General features: G+C 45.8%; 1 protein-coding gene across 4 annotated transcripts in view; it reads left to right on the top strand.

Annotated features, from left to right (window-relative positions):
* Positions 1 to 22400, top strand: part of CHTF18 (chromosome transmission fidelity factor 18) — a 90787-nt gene that overhangs the window by 14033 nt on the left and 54354 nt on the right. For all 4 annotated transcript variants that reach the window (XM_040356454.1, XM_040356452.1, XM_040356450.1 and 1 more), the window contains exons 6-11: positions 4794 to 4846; positions 9098 to 9236; positions 16003 to 16215; positions 16541 to 16638; positions 18847 to 18970; positions 22138 to 22280. In XM_040356454.1, coding sequence (XP_040212388.1) covers positions 4794 to 4846; positions 9098 to 9236; positions 16003 to 16215; positions 16541 to 16638; positions 18847 to 18970; positions 22138 to 22280 — 770 coding nt within the window. The remainder of the gene's footprint in view (positions 1 to 4793; positions 4847 to 9097; positions 9237 to 16002; positions 16216 to 16540; positions 16639 to 18846; positions 18971 to 22137; positions 22281 to 22400) is intronic.

Genomic DNA, 22400 nt, shown 5'->3' with positions numbered 1-22400 from the left:
GACAGAATCTTTTTGCCGCCTAAAAGATTTTCTGTTATCTACCCCATGGAAGAGAAATTTTCCAAAAAATGGGCGCCCCCAGCTGTGGACGCAGCCATCTCGTGCGTAAATAAAACATTAACTTGTCCGGTAGAAAACATACAAATGTTTAAGGATCCGGTTGATAAACGTTTAGAGACACTTTTAAAGGCTTCCTTTGCTACGGCAGGAGCAGTGGTACAGCCGGCAGTAGCTGCTATCGGAGTTTGTCAGGCTTTGAAGGTCCAGACTAAACAGATGTTGAAAGACATCCCTGCCCAACAGGCAGAGGAGCTATCTGATATTCCCAGAGCTTTATGCTTTGCGGTGGATGCTATAAAGGACTCCATCCAGCAGGCATCTCGTTTATCACTATTAGTAGTGCATATGAGAAGGCTCTTATGGTTAAAGAACTGGGCGGCCGAGCCCCCATGTAAGAAACTTCTGGCAGGGTTTCCCTTCCATGGGGGAAGACTCTTCGGAGAAGATCTAGATAAATACATTCAGACTATATCGAGTGGTAAAAGTACCCTCCTACCAGTCAAAAAGAAGTTCCGGGGTCCTGCCTTTAAGAGGCCGATTTCCCCTGTTCCGGGGCCCTCAAATTCCAGGCAGTATCGACGGCCTCCTGCGCGATCCAACTTTAACAATAAGTCACAGGGACAGGCCCCTGGGGGCAAGAGGCCATGGTATCGCAAACCAACAAAGCCAGCCCCTAAGTCTGCCTTATGAAGGGGCGCCCCCACTCACTCGAGTGGGGGGAAGGCTTCGTCTCTTTTCGGAGGTTTGGGAAGCCAACATCCCCGACAGATGGGTCCGGTCATCTGTGGCCAGAGGCTACAAGTTAGAGTTTCTAAAGTTCCCGCCGCCTCATTTTCAGGAGTCAAGGGTACCGAACGATCCAGCAAAAAAGGCCTCGTTCCTAACGGCATTGGATCGTCTGCTCTGCCAGGGCGTGATTGTAGAGGTACCAGTCCAAGAGCAAGGACTAGGCTTCTACTCCAATCTATTTGTTGTACCAAAGCCCAACGGCGATGTCAGACCAATTTTGGACCTAAAAGGTTTAAACGTTTACCTAAAGGTTCAGTCATTCCGGATGGAATCGGTTCGGTCAGCAGCCGCCGCGCTCCAGAAGGACGACTTTCTAGCTTCCATAGACATAAAGGACGCTTACCTTCATATACCGATCTTTCAGCCACATCAAAGATTTTTACGCTTCTCGGTGGCTCAGCGTCACTTCCAGTTTGTGGCACTTCCTTTCGGGCTGGCTACGGCCCCCCGGGTGTTTACGAAGGTTCTAGCTCCAATTTTAGCCAATCTAAGAATCCAAGGGGTCACGGTCCTAGCATACTTGGACGATCTTTTGATCATAGATCACTCACCGGCTTGCCTGGAGCAAGCGGTTGCCCTCACGGGTCAATACCTCGAGAGTTTCGGCTGGGTCTTAAACCGAGAAAAATCAGCATTTCAACCAACAAAACAGTTGGAATATCTCGGCATGAGGTTAAATACAGCTCAGCAAAGAGTATTTTTACCCCTGGTAAAGGTCAAAGCTATCAAGGAGTTGATTCAGCTGGTTCTAAGCAAAAAAGAACCAACTATTCGCCTATGTATGCGTTTACTAGGCAAGCTGGTGGCTACGTTCGAGTACCTTACGCACAGAGCCATACTCGCATCCTTCAAGCAGCCATTCTGGCGGCTTAGAGCGGGAAAGCACAGGCCTTGGAGTTTCCTTTAGCTCTATCATCAAGAGCCCCGGCAAAGTCTGTGCTGGTGGTTAAACCCTCAGAATCTGCTGAAAGGGAAATCCTTCAGCCCCATAGCCTGGAAGATAGTGACCACAGATGCCAGCCTAAAAGGCTGGGGAGCGGTCTTGGATGGTTACACTCGCCAAGGTACTTGGGCAGCGGCGGAGAAGCAGCTGCCCATCAATATCCTGGAGCTCAGAGCTGCTCGGCTAGCCCTCCTGGCATGGACATCCAAATTGAAGGGATTCCCGGTGAGAATACAATCAGACAATGCCACGGCTGTGGCATATATAAACCACCAAGGGGGAACCAAGAGTCAGGCCGCTCAGAAGGAAGTGAGCTTGATTGTTCTGTGGGCAGAGGCTCATGTGCCCTGCATATCGGCAATATTCATTCCCGGAGTGGACAACCTGCAGGCAGACTTCTTAAGTCGCCAAACTATGTCGCCAGGGGAATGGTCTCTACATCCCCAGGTTTTTCAGACAATCTGCCAAAGGTGGGGTGTGCCAGACGTGGATGTCATGGCATCGAGGTTCAACAAGAAGCTAGACAGGTTCATGTCCCGCACAAGGGACCCGATGGCCTGCGGAACCGATGCGTTAGTTTGCCCTTGGCATCAGTTCAAACTCCTTTATGCTTTTCCCCCTCTCCAGTTACTACCCCGCCTGCTGCGCAGGATAAGGATGGAGCACAAGCCAGTAATCCTGGTTGCTCCAGCGTGGCCCCGGAGGGCATGGTACTCACTAGTCTTGAGGATGGCAGTAGAGGACCCTTGGACTCTTCCTCTACGACCAGACCTACTCTCTCAAGGCCCGATCCTCCACCCTGCATTACGGCGTCTAAATTTGACGGCCTGGCGGCTGAATCCCTGATTCTCAGGGGTAGAGGTCTGTCTAAACAGGTTATCTCTACCCTGATCAGGGCTAGAAAGCCGGTCTCCAGAATAATTTATTACAGGGTTTGGAGGGCCTATGTAGGCTGGTGTGAGTCCAAGAAATGGCTTCCTCGCAAGTATACCATTGATGGAGTGTTAAGTTTTCTCCAGCTGGGAGTGGATAAAGGCCTGGCATTAAGCACAATTAAGGGACAGATTTCAGCTCTGTCAGTGTGGTTTCAGAGGCCGTTGGCCACCCACTCGCTGGTTAAGACCTTCATTCAGGGGGTCTTGCGTATTAATCCTCCGATCAAGTCGCCAATTTGTCCGTGGGACTTAAATCTTGTTCTATCAGCTTTGCAGAAGCAACCCTTTGAGCCTTTGGCTGAGATTCCTTTGGTTTTACTAACAAGGAAATTGGTATTTCTGGTTGCCATAGTTTCAGCCAGGAGAGTGTCAGAATTGGCTGCCTTATCTTGTAAGGAACCATATCTTATTCTGCATAAGGATAGGGTGGTTCTCCGTCCTCATCCTTCTTTTCTGCCGAAGGTTATATCCGGTTTTCACCTAAACCAGGATTTGATTCTACCTTCCTTCTTTCCGAAACCTACGTCTAGAGAAGAAGGGTTGCTGCATACCCTAGATATTGTCAGGGCCATGAAGGCCTATCTTAAAGCTACAGAGAAGATTCGGAAAACAGAGGTGTTGTTCATTTTGCCGGACGGGCCCAAGAAGGGGCAGGCGGCTGCAAGATCCACCATCTCGAGGTGGATTAGACAGTTAATTACTCAGGCCTACGGCTTGAAGAGGTTGCCTCCTCCTTTATCAATAAAGGCTCATTCTACCAGGGCCATGGGCGCCTCCTGGGCAGCACACCATCAGATCTCTATGGCTCAAATATGCAAGGCGGCAACCTGGTCTTCAGTCCACACGTTTACAAAGTTCTACCAGTTGGACGTAAGAAGGAATACTGATACAGCCTTTGGGCAGGCAGTGCTGCAGGCTGCGATTTAAGACCCTCGGAATCGGGGGCACCCTTGATTTAAATTTACATTTAAATTTATTCTTTTTTTTTTTGACTAAGTTGGATTTATTATTATTATTTTAGAGTGTACCTCTAATTAAATCCTGTTGTCTTGGAAAGATGTCTCCCTCCCCTCATTAAAGCATTGCTTTGGGACATCCCACATAGTAATGAATATGCCGCTCTGTGTCCCGTGATGTACGAGAAAGAAAAGGGGATTTTTAATACAGCTTACCTGTAAAATCCTTTTCTTGGAAGTACATCACGGGACACAGAGCTCCCACCCCTCTTATAGGGACCATTTTGGGAGGCATACTGCTTGCTACAAAACTGAGGTACTCCTCCTATGGGAGGGGGTTATATAGGGAGGGGACTTCCTGTTTGAGATTGCCAGTGTCCATCACCTGAAGGTACTCCATATAACCCACATAGTAATGAATATGCCGCTCTGTGTCCCGTGATGTACTTCCAAGAAAAGGATTTTACAGGTAAGCTGTATTAAAATCCCCTTTTTTCCCCTCTAGTGTTTTTGAGCGTCGCGCTTCAGGCGACAAAACGCTCAGGTGTGAATGCAGCCTTACGGCCGGTTCACACTGCAGCGATGCAGGAACTCTGCGGATTCCCTCATCGCATATTTCCCTGCGGCAGTTCACACTGCCCTATGCGAACTGCTGGGAGTGTCGGTTAAAAGTGAATGACACCGCCAAATCAATTGGCATATCGCAGTGCAATCTGCAAACTCGGACAGGAATCGGATCGCATGGGTATGAACACCCAAGCAATCCGATTCTGCTGTGAACAAAAAAGGGTCCTGTGCGAGTTTGATGCAAATTCAGCCATACGATCTTTATGGCTGAAATCGCATCGCACAGAGATCGCATGTGATTTTTTTTTCACTGCAGTGCGGTGCCAATCACATCCGATCTCTGACATCGCACCAGTGGCAACCGGCCCTAACTCCTGTTTTTAGAAGAACCTTAGGCATCGAATACACCCCCTTCTGTAGGCATCACACTTGTTCCTATATTGTTTGCTGTTTAGTGCTGGTAAACTGTACCTGTATCTCTTCCTTAGTTGTGCGCTTAATCCACGATCTCTTTTTAATATATACAAAAATTCTGTCTTCTAGCGTCGGCGGCAGGTGTTGGAAGAGTCTCAGCGGCTCACGGAGTTGTTGAGCAGGTGAGTGAATAACTGACAGCTTCTGTCAAAGTGAGGTAAAAGTGGAACTGTGGCCAGGCTGTGGGCACTCCGTTATTTGTCTGCAATGCCCCCAGCAGTGAATCTTAAAGCAGAACTAAACCCATCGATTTACTTGTTGGAAAAAAAAAATTACATTCCTGAAAAATTGGAAATGCAAACTGTCACATTTACTTGTGTGGGATTAGTTTTTGTAGTTGTGGATAAACCCAAATTATATATATATATATATATATATATATATATATATATATATATATATATATATATATATATATATATATATATATATATATATATATATATATATCACCAAATCCCCAATACTATAGAAACAAAGAAGGAAAAAATTGGATATTTGGGTGCAAAAAATGTCATATATTGAGTAGATTATAATAAAATATTTTTATTTTGAACACCAAAATAAAAACAGTAAAATTCGAGAGTGATAGTACAAAAATACAAATAATAGGACAGTCAAATGGAATAGGTTCCCGACGTGTGCTCAACCAAACTGTCATCAAATGGCTGGTGTCATAACTGATGACACATGCAGCACCATGGCAGTTGCTGATCAAACAGAAGCAGCTTCCTTGACTATAAAGGCTAGGGGGGTTTAATTCCACTTTGAGGCTGTCAGATCGGCCTCTACAAACTTGGCAGTGTCTTTAAAATGGAGAGCAACTGAGCATGTGCAGAGCAGGATGAGACGGTGTATTACAGTAGCTTAAAGCGGGAGTTCACCCAATGATTTTTTTTTTTCCCTTTTCCCCTTAGATTCCTGCTCGTTTTGTCTAGGGGAATCGGCTAGTTGTTTTAAAATATGAGCTGTACTTACCGTTTTCGAGATGCATCTTCTCCGTCGCTTCCGGGTATGGGTCTTCGGGAGCGGGCGTTCCTTCTTGATTGACAGTCTTCCGAGAGGCTTCCGACGGTCGCATCCATCGCGTCACTAGTAGCCGAAAGAAGCCGAACGTCGGTGCGGCTCTATACTGCGCCTGCGCACCGACGTTCGGCTTCTTTCGGAAAATCGTGACGCGATGGATGCGACCGTCGGAAGCCTGTCGGAAGACTGTCAATCAAAATAGGAACGCCCAGTCCCGCAGCCCATACCCGGAAGCGGCGGAGAAGATGCATCTCGTAAACGGTAAGTACAGCTCATATTTTAAAACAACTAGCCGATTCCCCTAGAGAAAATGAGCATTCATCTAAGGGGAAAATGTGTTATGTACGGGTGAACCCCCGCTTTAAACCGTATAGAAGGAAAGAGAGTAACCGCTACAGGTGGGTGTGTTGGGAAAATCAGCAGCAGTTCAGGAAATCCAGGGTGCTGGCAATGCACGAAGCAATTGATATAAGGAAAGACGTGATGGACAGCCGCACTCCAACAAAAAAAACATAAGGTTGTCTTTATTGTAAAAAATAGATAAAAGATGCACTACAAAACAAGCAGAACACAGGGAAAACAGCCTATGCGTTTCACACTCCATTGAGGCGTTTTTCATGCGGTACAGCGCTAAAAATAGCGCTGCTATACCGTATAAAAAAAAATCATTCCCTGCAGGCTTCAATGTGAAAGCCCGAAGGCTTTCACACTGAAGCGGTGCGGTAGCAGGACCGCTCCAAAAGTCCTGCTAGCCGCATCTTTGGAGCGGTATAGGAGCGGGGTGTTTACCGCTCCTATACCGCGCCTTCCCATTGAAATCAATAGGAAACCGCGGTATTAACCCTTTTCCGGCTGCTAGCGGGGGTTAAAACCTCACGGCTAGCGCCCGAATATCGCGGTAAATACGTCGGTATAGCGTCGCTAAAAATAGCGTGGCTGTACCGTCACCGCACCTCCGCTGCCCAATGTGAAAGCGGCCTTAGTGCTTAGTCATGGCTCACCGTATAGGCACTTGTTTTTAATGTTTTTACATTACCTGTTTTTGCTATACCTGAAAAAGGGGTCAGTCTGAAGTACCGTAATCTAATCCCCAAGGAATTCCCTTAATTTGCCGAGATTTCCTCTCACTTCCTGTTTTAGCTATGGGACAGGAAGTGAAGGGAAATCTTCACAATGGCACACAGATGGCGGGGGGATCTGACAGGGGTTATAACCCTCCCTTACTCTACCCAAAACCCTATAATTTAGTTATTCCATAGTGCCTGCAGATATGAAGTTCGGTGAGAGATTCTTCTAAATTACAGTTGTGGAAATTACCACATATGGCCCCGCCACATTCCTGGGAACTGTATTGTGTCATACTGCCAAAAATGAAAGAATCTTCCCTTTTTTTTATATATATATATATCAGGGGTTGACAAATTTGCTTGGAATCTAGGAGCCAGGTAAAAAAGTTAGGAGCCAGAAAACGCGCCCCGTCCCGACGAGCTTGCGCGCAGAAGCGAACACATACGTGAGCAGCGCCCGCATATGTAAACGGTGTTCAAACCACACGTGAGGTATCGCCGCGATTGGTAGAGCGCGAGCAATAATTCTAGCCCTAGACCTCCTCTGTAACTTAAAACATGCAACCTGTAGATTTTTTTTAAACGTCACCTATGAAGATTTTAAAGGGTAAAAGTTTGTCGGCATTCCACGAGCGGACGCAATTTTGAAGCGTGACATGTTGGGTATGAATTTACTCGGCGTAACATTATCTTTCATAATATAAAAAAAAAAATGGGGATAACTTTACTGTTTTATTTTTTAATTAAAAAAGTGTAATTTTTTCACAAAAAAAGTGCGCTTGTAAGACCGCTGCGCAAATACGGCGTGACAGAAAGTATTGCAACGATCACCATTTTATTCTCTAGGGTGTTAGGATAAAAAATATATATAATGTTTGGGGGTTCTAATTAGAGGGAAGAAGATGGCAGTGAAAATAGTGAAAAATTACATTAGAATTGCTGTTTAACTTGTAATGCTTAGCTTGTAATACCAACGGCCACCACCAGATGGCGCCAGATCACATCTGGTGGTAATAACTTGTAATACCAACGGCTCACCACCAGATGGCCCCAGCTCACACAAAAAAAAAAATTTTTTTTTTTTTTTTTTTTTTTTTTGCCCCCCTTCCAATTCAAGTCGCCAGGACCCTATTTCTAGTCGCCATGGCGACCTGGCGCCCGGGATTTGTCGAGCCCTGTATATATATATATATATATATATATATATATATATATATATATATATATATATATATATATTAGTGCTGTCAGTTAAACGCGCTATTAACGGCGTTAACGCAAACCCATGTTAACGCCGTAAATTTTTTTATCGCGCGATTAACGAGGCGGCGTTCGGGGGTTATACCGGGATTATGCCTGCAGCCGCAGGCATCATCCCGGTACCGTTGTTTAGAGCGGGCGATCGGCTATCCAAACATAACAACCGATGTAGCTAAAAGCCGCTCGGTTGTTATGCCGGAGGAGCGGGAGGGGACATCCCCCCCCCCCCCCTCCCGCCGCCTTTCGCCGCTCTGACCGGGCCTCCCGTCCCACCGGGAGACCCGATCCTAGATCCGCCGCCTTCTGTGTCCAGGTTGGAGACTGACACTAAGCCGTAAGCGGCTTTGATTCAGTCTCCGCATTGAAACCACGGAAGCGGCGTCATGACGTCACTTCCGGGTTTCTCGGCTGCCAATGGCGCCGGATTTAAAAAAGTACACAGTATTCAGAATCGCCGTTTTCGGCGATCTGAATACTTTGAAGTGCAAAGGAGGGCTCGGAGGTCTTTTAGACCCCGATCCCTCCATAAAGAGTACCTGTCACCACCTATTGCTGTCACAAGGGATGTTTACATCCCTTGTGACGGCAATAAAAGTGATCAAAATGTAAAAAAAAAAATAAACACAATTTAATATTATAAAATAAAATAAATAAGAAAACAAAAAAAAAAATGTTTTAAAGGGTGAACCTCCTTAATCGCGCGATTAATCGTGAGTTAACTATGACATTAATGCGATTAATCGCGATTAAACATTTTAATCACTTGACAGCACTAATATATATATATATATATATATATATATATATATATATATATATATATATATATATATATATATATATATATATATATATATATATATATATATATATATATATATATATATATATATATATATATATATATATTTTTGGATACGCTTGTTTATTTAGACTATTATCTTATGTAAGAGGAAACCAACAGCGATGGCCCTTTTAGTATGTTTGCAATTGATGCCGTAACCTGTTGTGTTTCCAAAGTCAAATGACGGAAATTAATGAGACGGAAAGTGACTCTTTGGAGTTCGGTGAAGGTGAAGAGGAGGATGAGGTGTCAGAACATAACCTCTGGGTGGACAAATATACCCCGAAGTGCTACACGGAACTGCTCAGTGATGATGTAAGCTTTTTTTTCTTATGTTGGATTCAAAATAAAGTTTGATTTCTTTGAATTATATTGGAAACAGTAGAGCAAAATGTGAGACTGTTTGAACATCACACTATGATATATACTAGAGCTGCACGATTAATCATTAAGAATCATTATCACCATTTTTTTTCCCCTCCTTGCGATATTTCTATGCAGAGAATTCTCTCTACTCTGCTGAAGCGACAGCCATCAAAAGAAAGGGGAAAAAAGTAAAAAAAAAAAAAAAAGTATCACAACATTCTTTTAGCAGTGGAACCAAATATAAACATTGTAACGATTTGTACTTTAGATCAAAGGAATAGACTTTGGTGTTTAAATGAAGAAAGTTTAAACACTAAACCTTTTTTTCTGATATTTGTTGGTTTCAAGTTAAAATAACTTTTATTTATTTATTTTTTTTGCTAGAAAATTATTACATAGTTACATAATTATTTTTATTATTTATTTTTGTAGAAACCCTAGAGCAGGGATATGCAATTAGCGGACCTCCAGCTGTTGCAAAACTACAAGTCCCATCATGCCTCTGGGTGTCATGCTTGTGGCTGGCAGGGTCTTGCTGTGCCTCATGGGACTTGTTTTTTTTTTTTTGTATAATGTGAAATAATTTTTACTGCGAGAATCGTGATCTTTATTCTAAGCAGAAAAAAAATTGTGATTTTCTCATTTTAGCCAGAATCGTGCAGCTCAACTATATACCTATTTTTAATTTTTAGCACTCGCCACCAGTAATACCGTATTTATCGGTGTATTGCGCGCTCCGGCGTATAGCGCGCACCCCTAATGTGGACCCGCAATTCCTGTAAAAAAAATGTTTTAGTACTTACAGTTTTGGGGTCTTGCGCGGTGGCTTCGTCGGGTCCGGCGTCCGTCTGCAGCTTCGGTGGTGTCTTCCCGGCTTCTCCCGCGCTTTCTCCCCGTCGAATCGCCGCTTCCCGCGCTCAGTTTGAACGCCTTTGCCGACATATACTGAGTGCAGTACACTCGGCTACATTCGGCCAGGCTCGGCTTCGCTCGTGCTCACGCTTTGTGACGTTTATGCGTGAGCACGAGCGAAGCCGGGCCTGGCCGAATGTAGCCGAGTGTACTGCACTCGGTATATGTCGGTTCAGGCATTCAAACTAAGCGCGGGTATCGGCGTATATCGCGCACCCACGATTTTCCCCTTATTTTAAGGGGAAAAAAGTGCGCGGTATACGCCGATAAATACGGTAAGTGTTACATCTCAAATTAAAGGGGGGATCTTGGCAAATGGCTACCATAAACATATGGTGAAATAAAAATGTGTGTTTACTGTTTTACCTCTCTATGGATTTGCCATTTTGGCCAAAAAAAGCTGATGATGCTGATCACTGTCCAATGAGGAGGCAGCGAATTGTCACATAAAGCTGAGTCGCTAAACCAGGAAGATGTATTGCTTAAAGCTCATTTCCATGCTTCCTGTCTCTTTAAATGGCTTTGACCAAACTTTTCCAAAACAACAATTTCCTTCACTAGCTGCTGTAATGTCCCTAAGCGCTGTATATACTTCACAGTGTTGAGTTTCAGGTGTGAGCTAGATACTTCCCGTCTCACACCCGGAACAATGCAGTTGGTCTGGGCGGTGCTCAGCCATTTATAGGCAGCTTTGTATTCTTTAAATGCAAAGCTTCCTTCTTTTTTTGTCTGATGCGTAGAGGCGTGCTGATGTCACAATTTATGACTTGGCCAATCAGGGTAAGCCTTGTATTTAAAGAATACAAAGCTGCCTGTGACGGTATCGGTATGATATCCCCGTCAAGCATTCCCTCCTCTCCATACAAGAACATCACAGGATTCCCCACACATGAGTCAAGACTGGATGCTGGAACCAAGACACTTTATTGACACAAAAACTCAGCTTATATGTGGTTACAGCCTGTTAGGAACGCCCCCCTCACACAGTGGGGTTTCCCATACAGATTATAGGAGACAAGTCGGAGCCGACCATGCAGACACATTTATTTAGATAAAGACATCACTGGAGTTAATTACTACACTGAAGCAATCAGAATAATTAACATACTACTTCTCTAATAATTTAGCCTGATGATACAATACACATCTTTTAAGGGTAAACACAGATCTTCTTTACACAACACAATAGATCAATTAACCTTTAGAATAGTGAGGGGACATTAGCACGTCAATAACCTGTCAGAGGAATGAATCACACATGAAATTCCTTTCTACCTCTACCCATGGCTAGCAGGGAGCAGTACACTGAGACATATAGGCAAATGTATCACAATGGCCCCCCTTTTTGCTCCCTGCTCCGGCAAATCCGGTTGGACCTTTCCTGGTCCAGTAGGGTTGACGGGTTTAGAGCTTTTAGTCCGAGGTTAACTCCGTTTGGCATGACTGACCTCCCTTGGCAACTGCTTCAGACTCAGGTATGTCACCGGGTCGTCAGATCACACGCCGGTCAGTCCCCAAGTCTTTGTGCGATCTGCAAAGTCACCAGAAGTCAGTGTGAAGACAGCGAATGGGTCTGTGCGCCGCCGTCTAGGTGTCCCGCTATGGGAGGGGCAGGTTATGGCTCTGAAGTGACAATCACAGGAGATTCATAAAAAGAAAAAGTTATATTTGTTGAAATGCTGTAGCACTGGTGCTCAGAGTCCGGGGGGGGGGGGAAGAGGGGACTCAGAGCCCCATAAGGTCAGCCACCCCCTGCTCCCTCCGCAGCCGCCGGTTCTCCTCTTTGAGCTTCTCCAGCTCCATCTCCAGTTCATGGAGCCTGGGGGGGTCAGCCCGCTGTGACCTCAGGTGGTTGTTCTCCTCCTCCATGCGGCTTATCCACTCCTCCAGCTCTATGTACTCACGGATCAGATCCTGCTTGCTCATGTCCTGCAGGCTTTCCACGTGGTCCTTCATCATCAGGAACTGGGTGGTGGTGGAAGGGGCCACCGGTGGGCCCTTGACGAACATCTCGGCCCGCATCTGGGGCGCCCGCTGCGATTCCATCTCCTCCAGTCGCTTCTTCTCCTCCCAGGTCCGCTGGTTATATGACTTCCAGGACCTCTTCTTCTTGGAGGGTAGCTGGCGGTGCCTCTTTCTGCCCAGCTCCCTCCAAGGCCCCTCCGGCTCATGGCTGTCGCCCATGACCAGCTGACAATGGTGTTCCCTGTTGTCCGTAATAACAGATTGTACCATGAGGGCTTCGTAAGGGGTGCCCAATGGTTCTTCCTGACCCAGCTCCTGGGGATCCCAAGCCGAGTCTACACAATGGGCTGCTGCTGGTGGGCGGTACCCAGGTTGAGACCAATTTGACCTGGTGTTGTCATTCATGGGGCAATTCTGCTTGAAGTGACCCAACTGTTTGCACCGGAAGCAGCGTTGTTCGTTGTCCTCCTGGCGTGGGTAGCGAGGGCTATATGTCATCGGTCTGTTAGGCGGTTGGTATCTAGCGGCTGGTGGGTGTGAGGGCGCCGTTGGTTGTGGGGGTTGTACCCGTGGTGTGACCTGGTTTGTCTTGCGAGTATCCGCATATTCATCCGCCAACTTCGCGGCCTCTGGTAGAGTCATGGGCCTGCGATCTCTCACCCAATCCTTGACGTCCGTCTGGATGTGATTGTAAAATTGCTCCAGGAGCATTAGTTGCAAAATGTCCTCTGCGGTGGTGGCCTGGCTGCTGTTAACCCAGTTAGAGGCCGACAGGGACAACTGGCATGCCCATTCTGCGTAAGAGTCTTTCGTGGTTTTGCGTGAGTCCCTGAACTTCTGTCGGTGGGACTCTGTCGGTGGGACTCTGGAGTTACCGCATAACGAGCCAGGAGCACTTCTTTAACCCTGGCGTAGCTATGGATATCCTGATCTGGCACGGTCCGGAAAGCATCAGAAGCTTTGCCTGACAGTTTGCCTGACAATATTGCAACCCACTCTCTTCTAGCTATTCGGTGCAGGTTACATTGTCGCTCAAAATCCGCCAGGTAGTTATCAATTTCACAGTCCTTTTCATCAAAAGCTTTAAAAGCGCTAAACGGAATCTTCCTTGCGTCTGCTGTGCTGTACTCACTGTTCGGAGAAGGTACGGCTGCTTGTTGGACTGCTGCCAGTTTTAACTGTAGTTCTGCGTCCCTTATTTGTTTATCCTTCTGTAGTTCTGCATCCCTTATTTGTTTAGCCTTCTGTAGTTCTGCGTTTACTAACAGGTCCATCACTTTCAGCACCACATCCGGCGTTGGGTTCGGGCCGAACCACGCTAGATTCTCTCTCATTAGCTTGTTGGCTGGCGATTCCTCCTCCTGAATCACTGGTGTATCCATCTCTTGTACTGCTGGCGTTGCTGCAATCCCGTCCTCCTGGTCTATCTCCATTGATTCCGCTATGATGACCCGCTTGGTTTTGTTGCTAGAAATCCTTCCAGTAGTTCTTCCAGTGTCTGCTTGGAATCCGGGTGTAAAGGAGAGTAGAAGGGAAGATCCCGCTGCTGCCAACCAATTTGTGACGGTATCGGTATGATATCCCCGTCAAGCATTCCCTCCTCTCCATACAAGAACATCACAGGATTCCCCACACATGAGTCAAGACTGGATGCTGGAACCAAGACACTTTATTGACACAAAAACTCAGCTTATATGTGGTTACAGCCTGTTAGGAACGCCCCCCTCACACAGTGGGGTTTCCCATACAGATTATAGGAGACAAGTCGGAGCCGACCATGCAGACACATTTCTTTAGATAAAGACATCACTGGAGTTAATTACTACACTGAAGCAATCAGAATAATTAACATAATACTTCTCTAATAATTTAGCCTGATGATACAATACACATCTTTTAAGGGTAAACACAGATCTTCTTTACACAACACAATAGATCAATTAACCTTTAGAATAGTGAGGGGACATTAGCACGTCAATAACCTGTCAGAGGAATGAATCACACATGAAATTCCTTTCTACCTCTACCCATGGCTAGCAGGGAGCAGTACACTGAGACATATAGGCAAATGTATCACACTGCCTATGAATGGCTGAGCACCGCCCAGACAGACTGCATTGTGCTGCTCAGACTGACTCTGCATTGTTCCAGGTGTGAGATGAAAAATCTTCTTCCTTTTCCTTTTTTTTTTTTTTTTTTTTATGTCTGGCGGTAGTAAAACACAACCAACTAGACTTGCTGATTTATTTTTAAAATTGCTTGACCAGTGGGTAGACTGGCTGCTTTGGCTCAACTTGGTAATGGGATTCTGGTGCTTCAATTACACAAAGACTTAATCCCTGGTGAACTAAACAAGTCATTTAAGCCAGCCTTACATGGATCAAAATTTGTTGTCCGGTCCTGCTGGCACTGGCTGAATTTCGATCCGTGTATGGCAAGGGAGGTTGTACAGAAGTCGCTCTACCAATCAACTTCTGTTTTAACCGCCCTGTCAGATTTTACCCACTCGGTCAGTGCTGCAGGCTAAAGCCGGCAACGCTGATCAGTGTATTCTCACAGCGGAGGACGTCTTCCCTCTGATGGAATAAAATGGCTCAGCGGGGAGGATTCCTCCATCCACATCAAGCTTCCTTCAGCCCTGCCCACAATCTGTAAACCTTCAAACTTGGTCACATGATCTCTATTGAGGTGAGAGTTTCAGCAAATGTAGTTTTTAAAGTATTACGCTTATAGTTAAGGGCACATATTTTTTTTTTTTTTTTTTTTTTTTTTACTTTAATTTTCTTTTATTCCAGAAACAGTAGAAAGCCTAAGTCCCGGTATTTAGCAGCAGATAAGGACCTCTGCTCTCTGTTTAAAGGCAGTAGTCTGTCTGCAGTGGTCCAACATGCCCCCTGCATAGTCACAAATACAATTCTGCAACTGATGGTGCTCACAATTTGTGTTCTAAGGCAAGGGTTGTGATGGACTGCCGTTTTCACTCAGAACAGCATTCTTTATGTGCAACTGAATGCCTGGGTGCAGGATTTCTGATTAGAATTTTTTTTTAACATTTAGAACCATGCATTTTTTCTGCATCCTTGATCTTGCTATAAACGGAGTTAAATCTTTAGTTGGGGTTTAATCTGAGTAAACAGCTAAAGGAACGGCTCTAGACCTTCTCTCGTGGTCGGTGCTGGAGGGAGCTGAATGCAGTGTTTTTCTTTAAGAATGGTGATTAATTTTAGCTATTTTGAGATTTATTTTATCCCTCCTCGTGAGCCTTAAAGCAGAGTTCCACCTAAAAATGGAACTTCCGCTTAACCCACTCCTTGCCCCCTTACATGCCATATTTGGCATGTCATTTTTTTGGGGGGGGCTTCAGGAGAAGTGGGACTTCCTGTCCCACTTCCTCCTTCCGCCGAGGGGCTGGTAAAGCGATTAGCTTAATCGCCTTATTGCAGCCCCTCCCTGTAGGCGAGCGCCTGTCCAATCGGACGGCGCTCGCGCAGTGCTGCTCGCGCATGCGCAGTGGATGCCCGGCCGTGAAGCCGAAAGCTGTCACTGCCGGGTGCCCACACTAGGAATGGAGAGGGGGGGGCGAGGAGCGGAGCCCCGGCCGGCGCGTCGCTGGAACCGTGGAGCAGGTAAGTGTCTGTTTATTAAAAGCCAGCAGCTACACTTTTTGTAGCTGCTGACTTTTAATAAACTTAAAAAAAGGCTGGAACACCCCTTTTAAAGGACAGTTATGAAGTAAAACATTGTACTTTCATAACTGTGTATGTGGTTAATACATATAGTAACTGTTGTTATTTTTTGCTCTATAATTGTTCTACATTTTTTCCCCCTCTTGGCTCAGTTTACAAATCGTTGCCTATTGAAATGGCTGAAACTCTGGGATACGTTGGTGTTTGGAAGGGAGAAAGCTGTGAAAAAGGCCAAACCAATCATTGAGCAAAAACCAAACTTCAAAACACAGAAGGAGCAGCAGACCAAGTGGAAGACCAAAGCCCAGATCACGGAGGAGATTTTGGAGGCAGAACTAGATCAGCACAATAGGCCTAAATACAAGGTAACTAAATGAATTCATGATGTCTTTAGCAATCCATGCATCTGATTTGAAAGTAAGGTCTCCTCTTGAGAATCTTGTCAGATTATGCAGATATCCTGTATAGCAGTGGTTCTCCACAATGGTGTTCAAGTACCCCCTAACGGGCCATGTTTTCAGATTTTCCTTTACTTTGCAGAGCTGCTTTAAATCAATATCAATGACATGGTATTGATGAGAGCTATTTTATCTAAAGGAAGTTCCCAAAACATGGTGCGTTTGGGGGTACCCGTATTAATGTATATTATATATTTAAGACACTAAACACACCATATATATTACTTTCAAGGTTGCATTGCTTACTGGTCCCCCTGGTCTCGGGAAAACCACTCTGGCTCATGTTATAGCAAGGCATGCTGGGTACAATGTTGTGGAAATGAATGCCAGGTGAGTGTTTTTAATGCTGTGAGATTATAGGGGGCGGGGCGGTACTGTCAGATGTTTTTTTTCACCTTGATATTTACCTTTACAACCCCTTTAACCTAAGCAGTCAACTTACTGCCTCCAAAATCTCACTTATTGCTTTAACCACTTCCCGTCCGGTCAATAGTCAATTGATGTCCGGGAAGTGGGTGTGAAATCCTGGCTGGACGTCTATTGACGTCCTACAGGATTAAATGCCGGCGCGCGCCCGTGGGGACGCGCGGCGATGCGAGGTGTCAGTTTTCGGCAGAGGCTCTTTACCACGTGATCAGCCGTGTCCAACCGCGGCTGATCACGATGTAAACAGGAAGAGCCGTTGATCGGCTCTTCCTCACTCGCGTCTGAAAGACGCGAGTAGAGGAGAGCCGATCGGTGGCTCTCCTGACAGGGGGGGTTCGCGCTGATTGTTTATCAGCGCAGCCCCCCCTCGGATGCCCACACTGGACCACCAGGGAGGGCCCCCCAGTGCCCAATATAGCAAAAATAGCCACAATTTTTTTTTTTTTTTTAACACAATCGATGCCAATCAGTGCCCACAAATGGGCACTGACAAATGATGCCCAGCAATGCCATGAGTGCCACCTTAGTGCCCATCTATGCCCAGTGCCCACCTTTCAGTGCCCATAAGTGCCGCCTAGGAGTGCCCATAAGTGCCGCCTAGGAGTGCCCATAAGTGCCGCCTAGGAGTGCCCATAAGTGCCGCCTAGGAGTGCCCATAAGTGCCGCCTAGGAGTGCCCATAAGTGCCGCCTAGGAGTGCCCATAAGTGCCGCCTAGGAGTGCCCATAAGTGCCGCCTAGGAGTGCCCATAAGTGCCGCCTACACTCCATCAGTGCAGCATACCAGTGCCGCCATATCAGTGCCCATAATTGAAGAAGAAAACTTACTTATTTACAAAAAAAATTTACAGAAAAAAATAAAAACGTAATTTTTTTCAAAAATGTCAGTCTTTTTAGTTGTTGCGCAAAAAATAAAAATTGCAGAGGTGATCAAATACCACCAAAAGAAAGTTCTATTTGTGGGAACAAAATTATAAAAATTTAATTTGGGTACAGTGTAGCATGACCGCGCAATTGTCATTCAAATTGCGACAGTGCTGAAAGCTGAAAATTGGCCTGGGCAGGAAGGTGCGTAAGTGCCTGGTATGGAAGTGGTTAAAGAGTTAGTCTGCCCAAGTGTAATATTTCATCCTTCAGGGAATGCATTTAGGATGAGTTGCAGAACATCTGATATCTCTTCCACTTGGCTTCTGTGGTTGCCTGCTGCAGGGAGAGCTATCCCCCTTGCCCATCCTGTACTACTCATCTGCTCCAGTTTCCACTAGAGATGCACTGATAACGGTATCTGTGCCAAGCATTTGTGCGAGTATCGGCGCTCCCGGCATCAAAACCGATACTTTGCGGTGCCGTTTGCGTCAATACAAAATGAATGGGCACAAATTGCACTGCAAAGATCCGCATGCAGTTTGAACAGGAATGCAGTGCGACTCCTGTCTGAATGGCATGTGATTTCCCCCACCACTCCTGTGTATTTAGAAAGGGAAAGCACCATCTAGTGGGCAGCTTGTTAAAAATGTTAGAACGCACTGCATATTTGGCCAAATGCAGAAACTGCATAGGTGTCCTGGTCCCGCCGATGATGGCAAATCACAGCCGATGGAGAAGATGTAGAGGCGGTCCATCCCCCAAACTTGCATCACTTTCCGCTCTATACTCACTGGGTCCTGCCACTTCTCCAGTGGCTGTGATTTGCGGGACTGGGACACTATGCAGATTTTGCGTTTGGCCAGATATGTATTGTGAGTTCTAAGATTCTTAATAAACTGGCCACTAGATGGTGCTTTTCTCTTTCTACGCACCCACACACAGGAGGAATTGCATGCAATTCGCACAGGAATCGCACCTCTTTCCTGTTCAAATTTCATTGTTTTCTTTGCAGTGCGATTTGTGGATATCCATATCCACCCACCTAATAATTAGATCGATACTTAGTTTGAATATTATTTCAGGGAGCATTAGTACTGTAAGCCAATCGGGTGCTACAGCTGTGCACATGTGCTGACAGAGAAAATAGTGTTTGCTTGTGTGGTGCAGTTTCAGCAACAGATGAACATTACTGCTTGTAAGCCGGTGACCAGTAAGGTAACCCTTTTCTTTTCTGTTTAATTTACCAGTGATGACCGCAGTCCAGATATCTTCAAGACACGTATAGAAGCCGCGACTCAAATGAAGTCTGTTCTGGGATTGGATGAGCGACCCAACTGCCTTATTATTGATGAAATTGATGGCGCACCCACTGTAAGTATAGAGACAGCGGCATTCTCTTTAAAAAGAGAAAAAAAGATCTAGTTTGCCGTAGGTGTTTAAAATGCAACTCATGTCGCAGCATTTTAATTTGGTTGGAGTGTAGAAGGCTTGGAACCACTGTCCTTAAAGGGGTGGTTCCCCCTAAAACACATTTCTAACAATAGATTCGTAAGACCCGTTACACTGCGGGTAGGCTGGCTTTTTTTTTTTTTTTTTTTTGTACATACCGACATCTCGGCGTTTCGTCCCTTGTCAGTGGGCGTTCCTAGTTGATTGACGTTCCTCGGACGGGCGCATACGTGACGTCACGACTTTCCGAAAGAAGCCGAACGTCGCTGCGCAGGTGCCGTATAGAGCCGACTCTATACGGCGCATGCGCAATGGCGTTCGGCTTCTGTCGGAAAGTCGTGACGTCACGTATTCGCCCGTCCGAGGAACGTCAATCAAATAGGAACGCCCACCGCCAAGGGACGAGACGCCGAGATCTCGGTATGTACGAAAAAAAAAAAAAAAAGCCAGCCTACCCGCAGTGTAACGGGTCTTACGAATCTATTGTTAGAAATGTGTTTTAGGGGGAACCACCGCTTTAAAGGGATTGTAAAGGTACAATTTTCTTTTTCCTAAATAGCTTCCTTTACCTTAGTGCAGTCCTCCTTCACTTACCTCATCCTTTCATTTTGCTTTTAACTACTTAACCCCCGGACCATATTGCTGGTCAAAGACCAGAGCACTTTTTGCGATTCGGCACTGCGTCGCTTTAACTGACAATTGCGCGGTCGTGCGACGTGGCTCCCAAACAAAATTGGCGTCCTTTTTTTCCCACAAATAGAGCTTTCTTTTGGTGGTATTTGATCACATCTGCGGTTTTTATTTTTTGCGCTATAAACAAAAATAGAGCGACAATTTTGAAAAAAATTAATATTTTTTACTTTTTGCTGTAATAAATATCCCCCAAAAATATATAAAAAAACTTTTTTTTTCCTTAGTTTAGGCCGATACGTATTCTTCTACATATTTTTCGTAAAAAAAAATCGCAATAAGCGTTTATTGATTGGTTTGCGCAAAAGTTATAGCGTTTACAAAATAGGGGGTATTTTTATGGCATTTTTATTAATATATTTTTTTTACTAGTAATGGCGGCGATCAGCGATTTTTTTTTCGTTACTGCGACATTATGGCGGACACTTCGGACACTTTTGACACATTTTTGGGACCATTGGCATTTTTATAGCGATCAGTGCTATAAAAATGCATTGGATTACTATAAAAATGCCACTGGCAGTGAAGGGGTTAACACTAGGGGGCGGGGAAGGGGTTAAGTATGCCTGGGTGTGTTCTAACTGTGGGGGGGTGGTGGCCTCACTAGGGGAAACACTGATCTTCGGTTCATACATTGTATGAACCGAAGATCAGCATTTCCCCTGCTGACAGGACCGGGAGTGGTGTGTTTACACACACAGCTCCCGGTCCCCGCTCTGTAACGAGCGATCCCGTGTGCCCGGCGGCGATCGCGCCCGCCGGGCACACGCACGGGAGTCGGGGGCGAGCGGGGAGCGTGCGCGCGCGCCTCCGGCGGCGCGCACGCGCCCCCTAGTGGCTGCTCGAAGAGCGGACGTATAGCTACGGGCTCTCGCCCAGGAGAGCCGACCTGCCGCCGTATAATGACGGTGGCTGGTCGGCTAGTGGTTAAATGTCCTTATTTCTTCTGAGAAATCCTCACTTCCTGTTCTTCTGTCTGTAACTCCACACAGTAACGCAGGGCTTTCTCCCTGGTGTGTAGTGTCATGCACGCCCCCCTCCCTTGGACTACAGGAGAGTCAGGATGCCCACTAACACACAGCTCCTTTCTCTATCTGCAACGTAGAGAGCATCCTGACGCTCCTGTAGTACAAGGGAGGGGGCGAGCATGACACTCCACACCTCTGCGGTTTTATTTTTTGTTAAAAAGACCACATTTTTTAAAAATAAATACAAAACCATTTTATATTTTGCACAAAAATTTTGCAAACAGGTAATTTTTGTCCTTCATTGATGGGCGGCACTGGTGAGCACTGATAGGCAGCACTGGTAGGTGACACTGAGGCACTGGCACCACAGGTGGGCATTGATAGGTGGCACTTTTTTGCACTGGTGGGCACTGGCAGGCAGTACTAGTGGGCACAGATTGCCTTCCAGCAATTCAGGTCCACGCTGTAGCCGTCAACCAAAAGTGGTTAAGATAAAAACCTGTGTGCAGCAGCCCCCCTGATACTTACCTGAGCCCGTCTTTATCCAGCGATGGTGCAGGAGTGTTTAAGCTGCCCGGGACCCCCCCTCCTCATTGGCTGAGACAGCAGCGTGGCACGATTGGCTCCCACTGCAGTCAATTAAAATCGCTCAATCAGGAGAGAGAGGGGGCAGGGCCGGGTTGCCGCTCTGTGTTTGAATGAGCACAGTGAGCTGTGACTCGGCTCGGGTGCCCCCATAACTAGCTGCTTGCTGTGGGGGCACTTGATAGGAAGGAGGGGCTAGGAGCACAGAAGAGGGACCAGAGAAGAAGTGGCTGCTCTGCAAAACCAACTGCACAGAGCAGGCAAGTATAACATGTTTGTGTGTTGTGTTTTGTTTTTTTCCCCAACGAGACTACAATCACTTTAATGTAGAGCTATAGGCAAAACTTCTTTGTTTTTTATTTATTATTTTGATTTTTTTGCATAGAGTACCATAGCCAAACAGGAAGTGAGAGGAACTCTCTGCAAATTAAGGGAATCTCTTGGGGGTCCCCCAGGTCCCTCTTGGAAGATTCCTCTTCTATTAGTTTTCTGGGGACAACCTGGAATTTGGGATTTAGTTTTAGTTTCACTTTCAATGATAATGGTAAACGGGACACATGGAGAGGGGGAGTCCCCTAAGGAGGCCACAGACAGCATTAAGAACTTACAAGTGTTCTAATCCATCTCCCCTCTCTCCAAAACAGGAAAAACGTTTTGCGTATAGTTATACTTACGGACTACTGGAAGATGCACCCCCCCCCCCCATTCTTCATATCCCAAAGAGCAGCCATGACTCTTATGGCGATCACTAATTACTCAGGTTTTGGGCTTTCTAGAGGAAATCCTGTGCATGCCATTGATTTAAACTGCATTGTTGGGTTTATTAATCTTTTAATATGTTTGTAGATCTCCATTAACATGCTGCTCAGCTTGGTAAACAGAAAAGATGGGAAAGAGGCAGACACCGCTACTGAAGGTGCCATACCAAAGAAGAAAAAGAAAGACGGTGGTTTGCTGGTTAGACCCATCATCTGTATTTGTAACGACCAGTAAGTACTGATCTCAATTGTGTACATTTATGTGGTAAAGTAGCTCTGTTTGTGTGGTGATACACTGATCAGACATAACTTTATGACTGCGTAAACCACAGCAAGTAACCATGTTGTCCC

The sequence above is a fragment of the Rana temporaria genome, chromosome 6, assembly GCF_905171775.1.
Source record: "Rana temporaria chromosome 6, aRanTem1.1, whole genome shotgun sequence".
In the NCBI taxonomy this organism is placed as follows: domain Eukaryota; kingdom Metazoa; phylum Chordata; class Amphibia; order Anura; family Ranidae; genus Rana; species Rana temporaria.
Note: the sequence above shows the minus strand (reverse complement) of the source record. Positions and strands in the feature narration are given on the sequence as shown.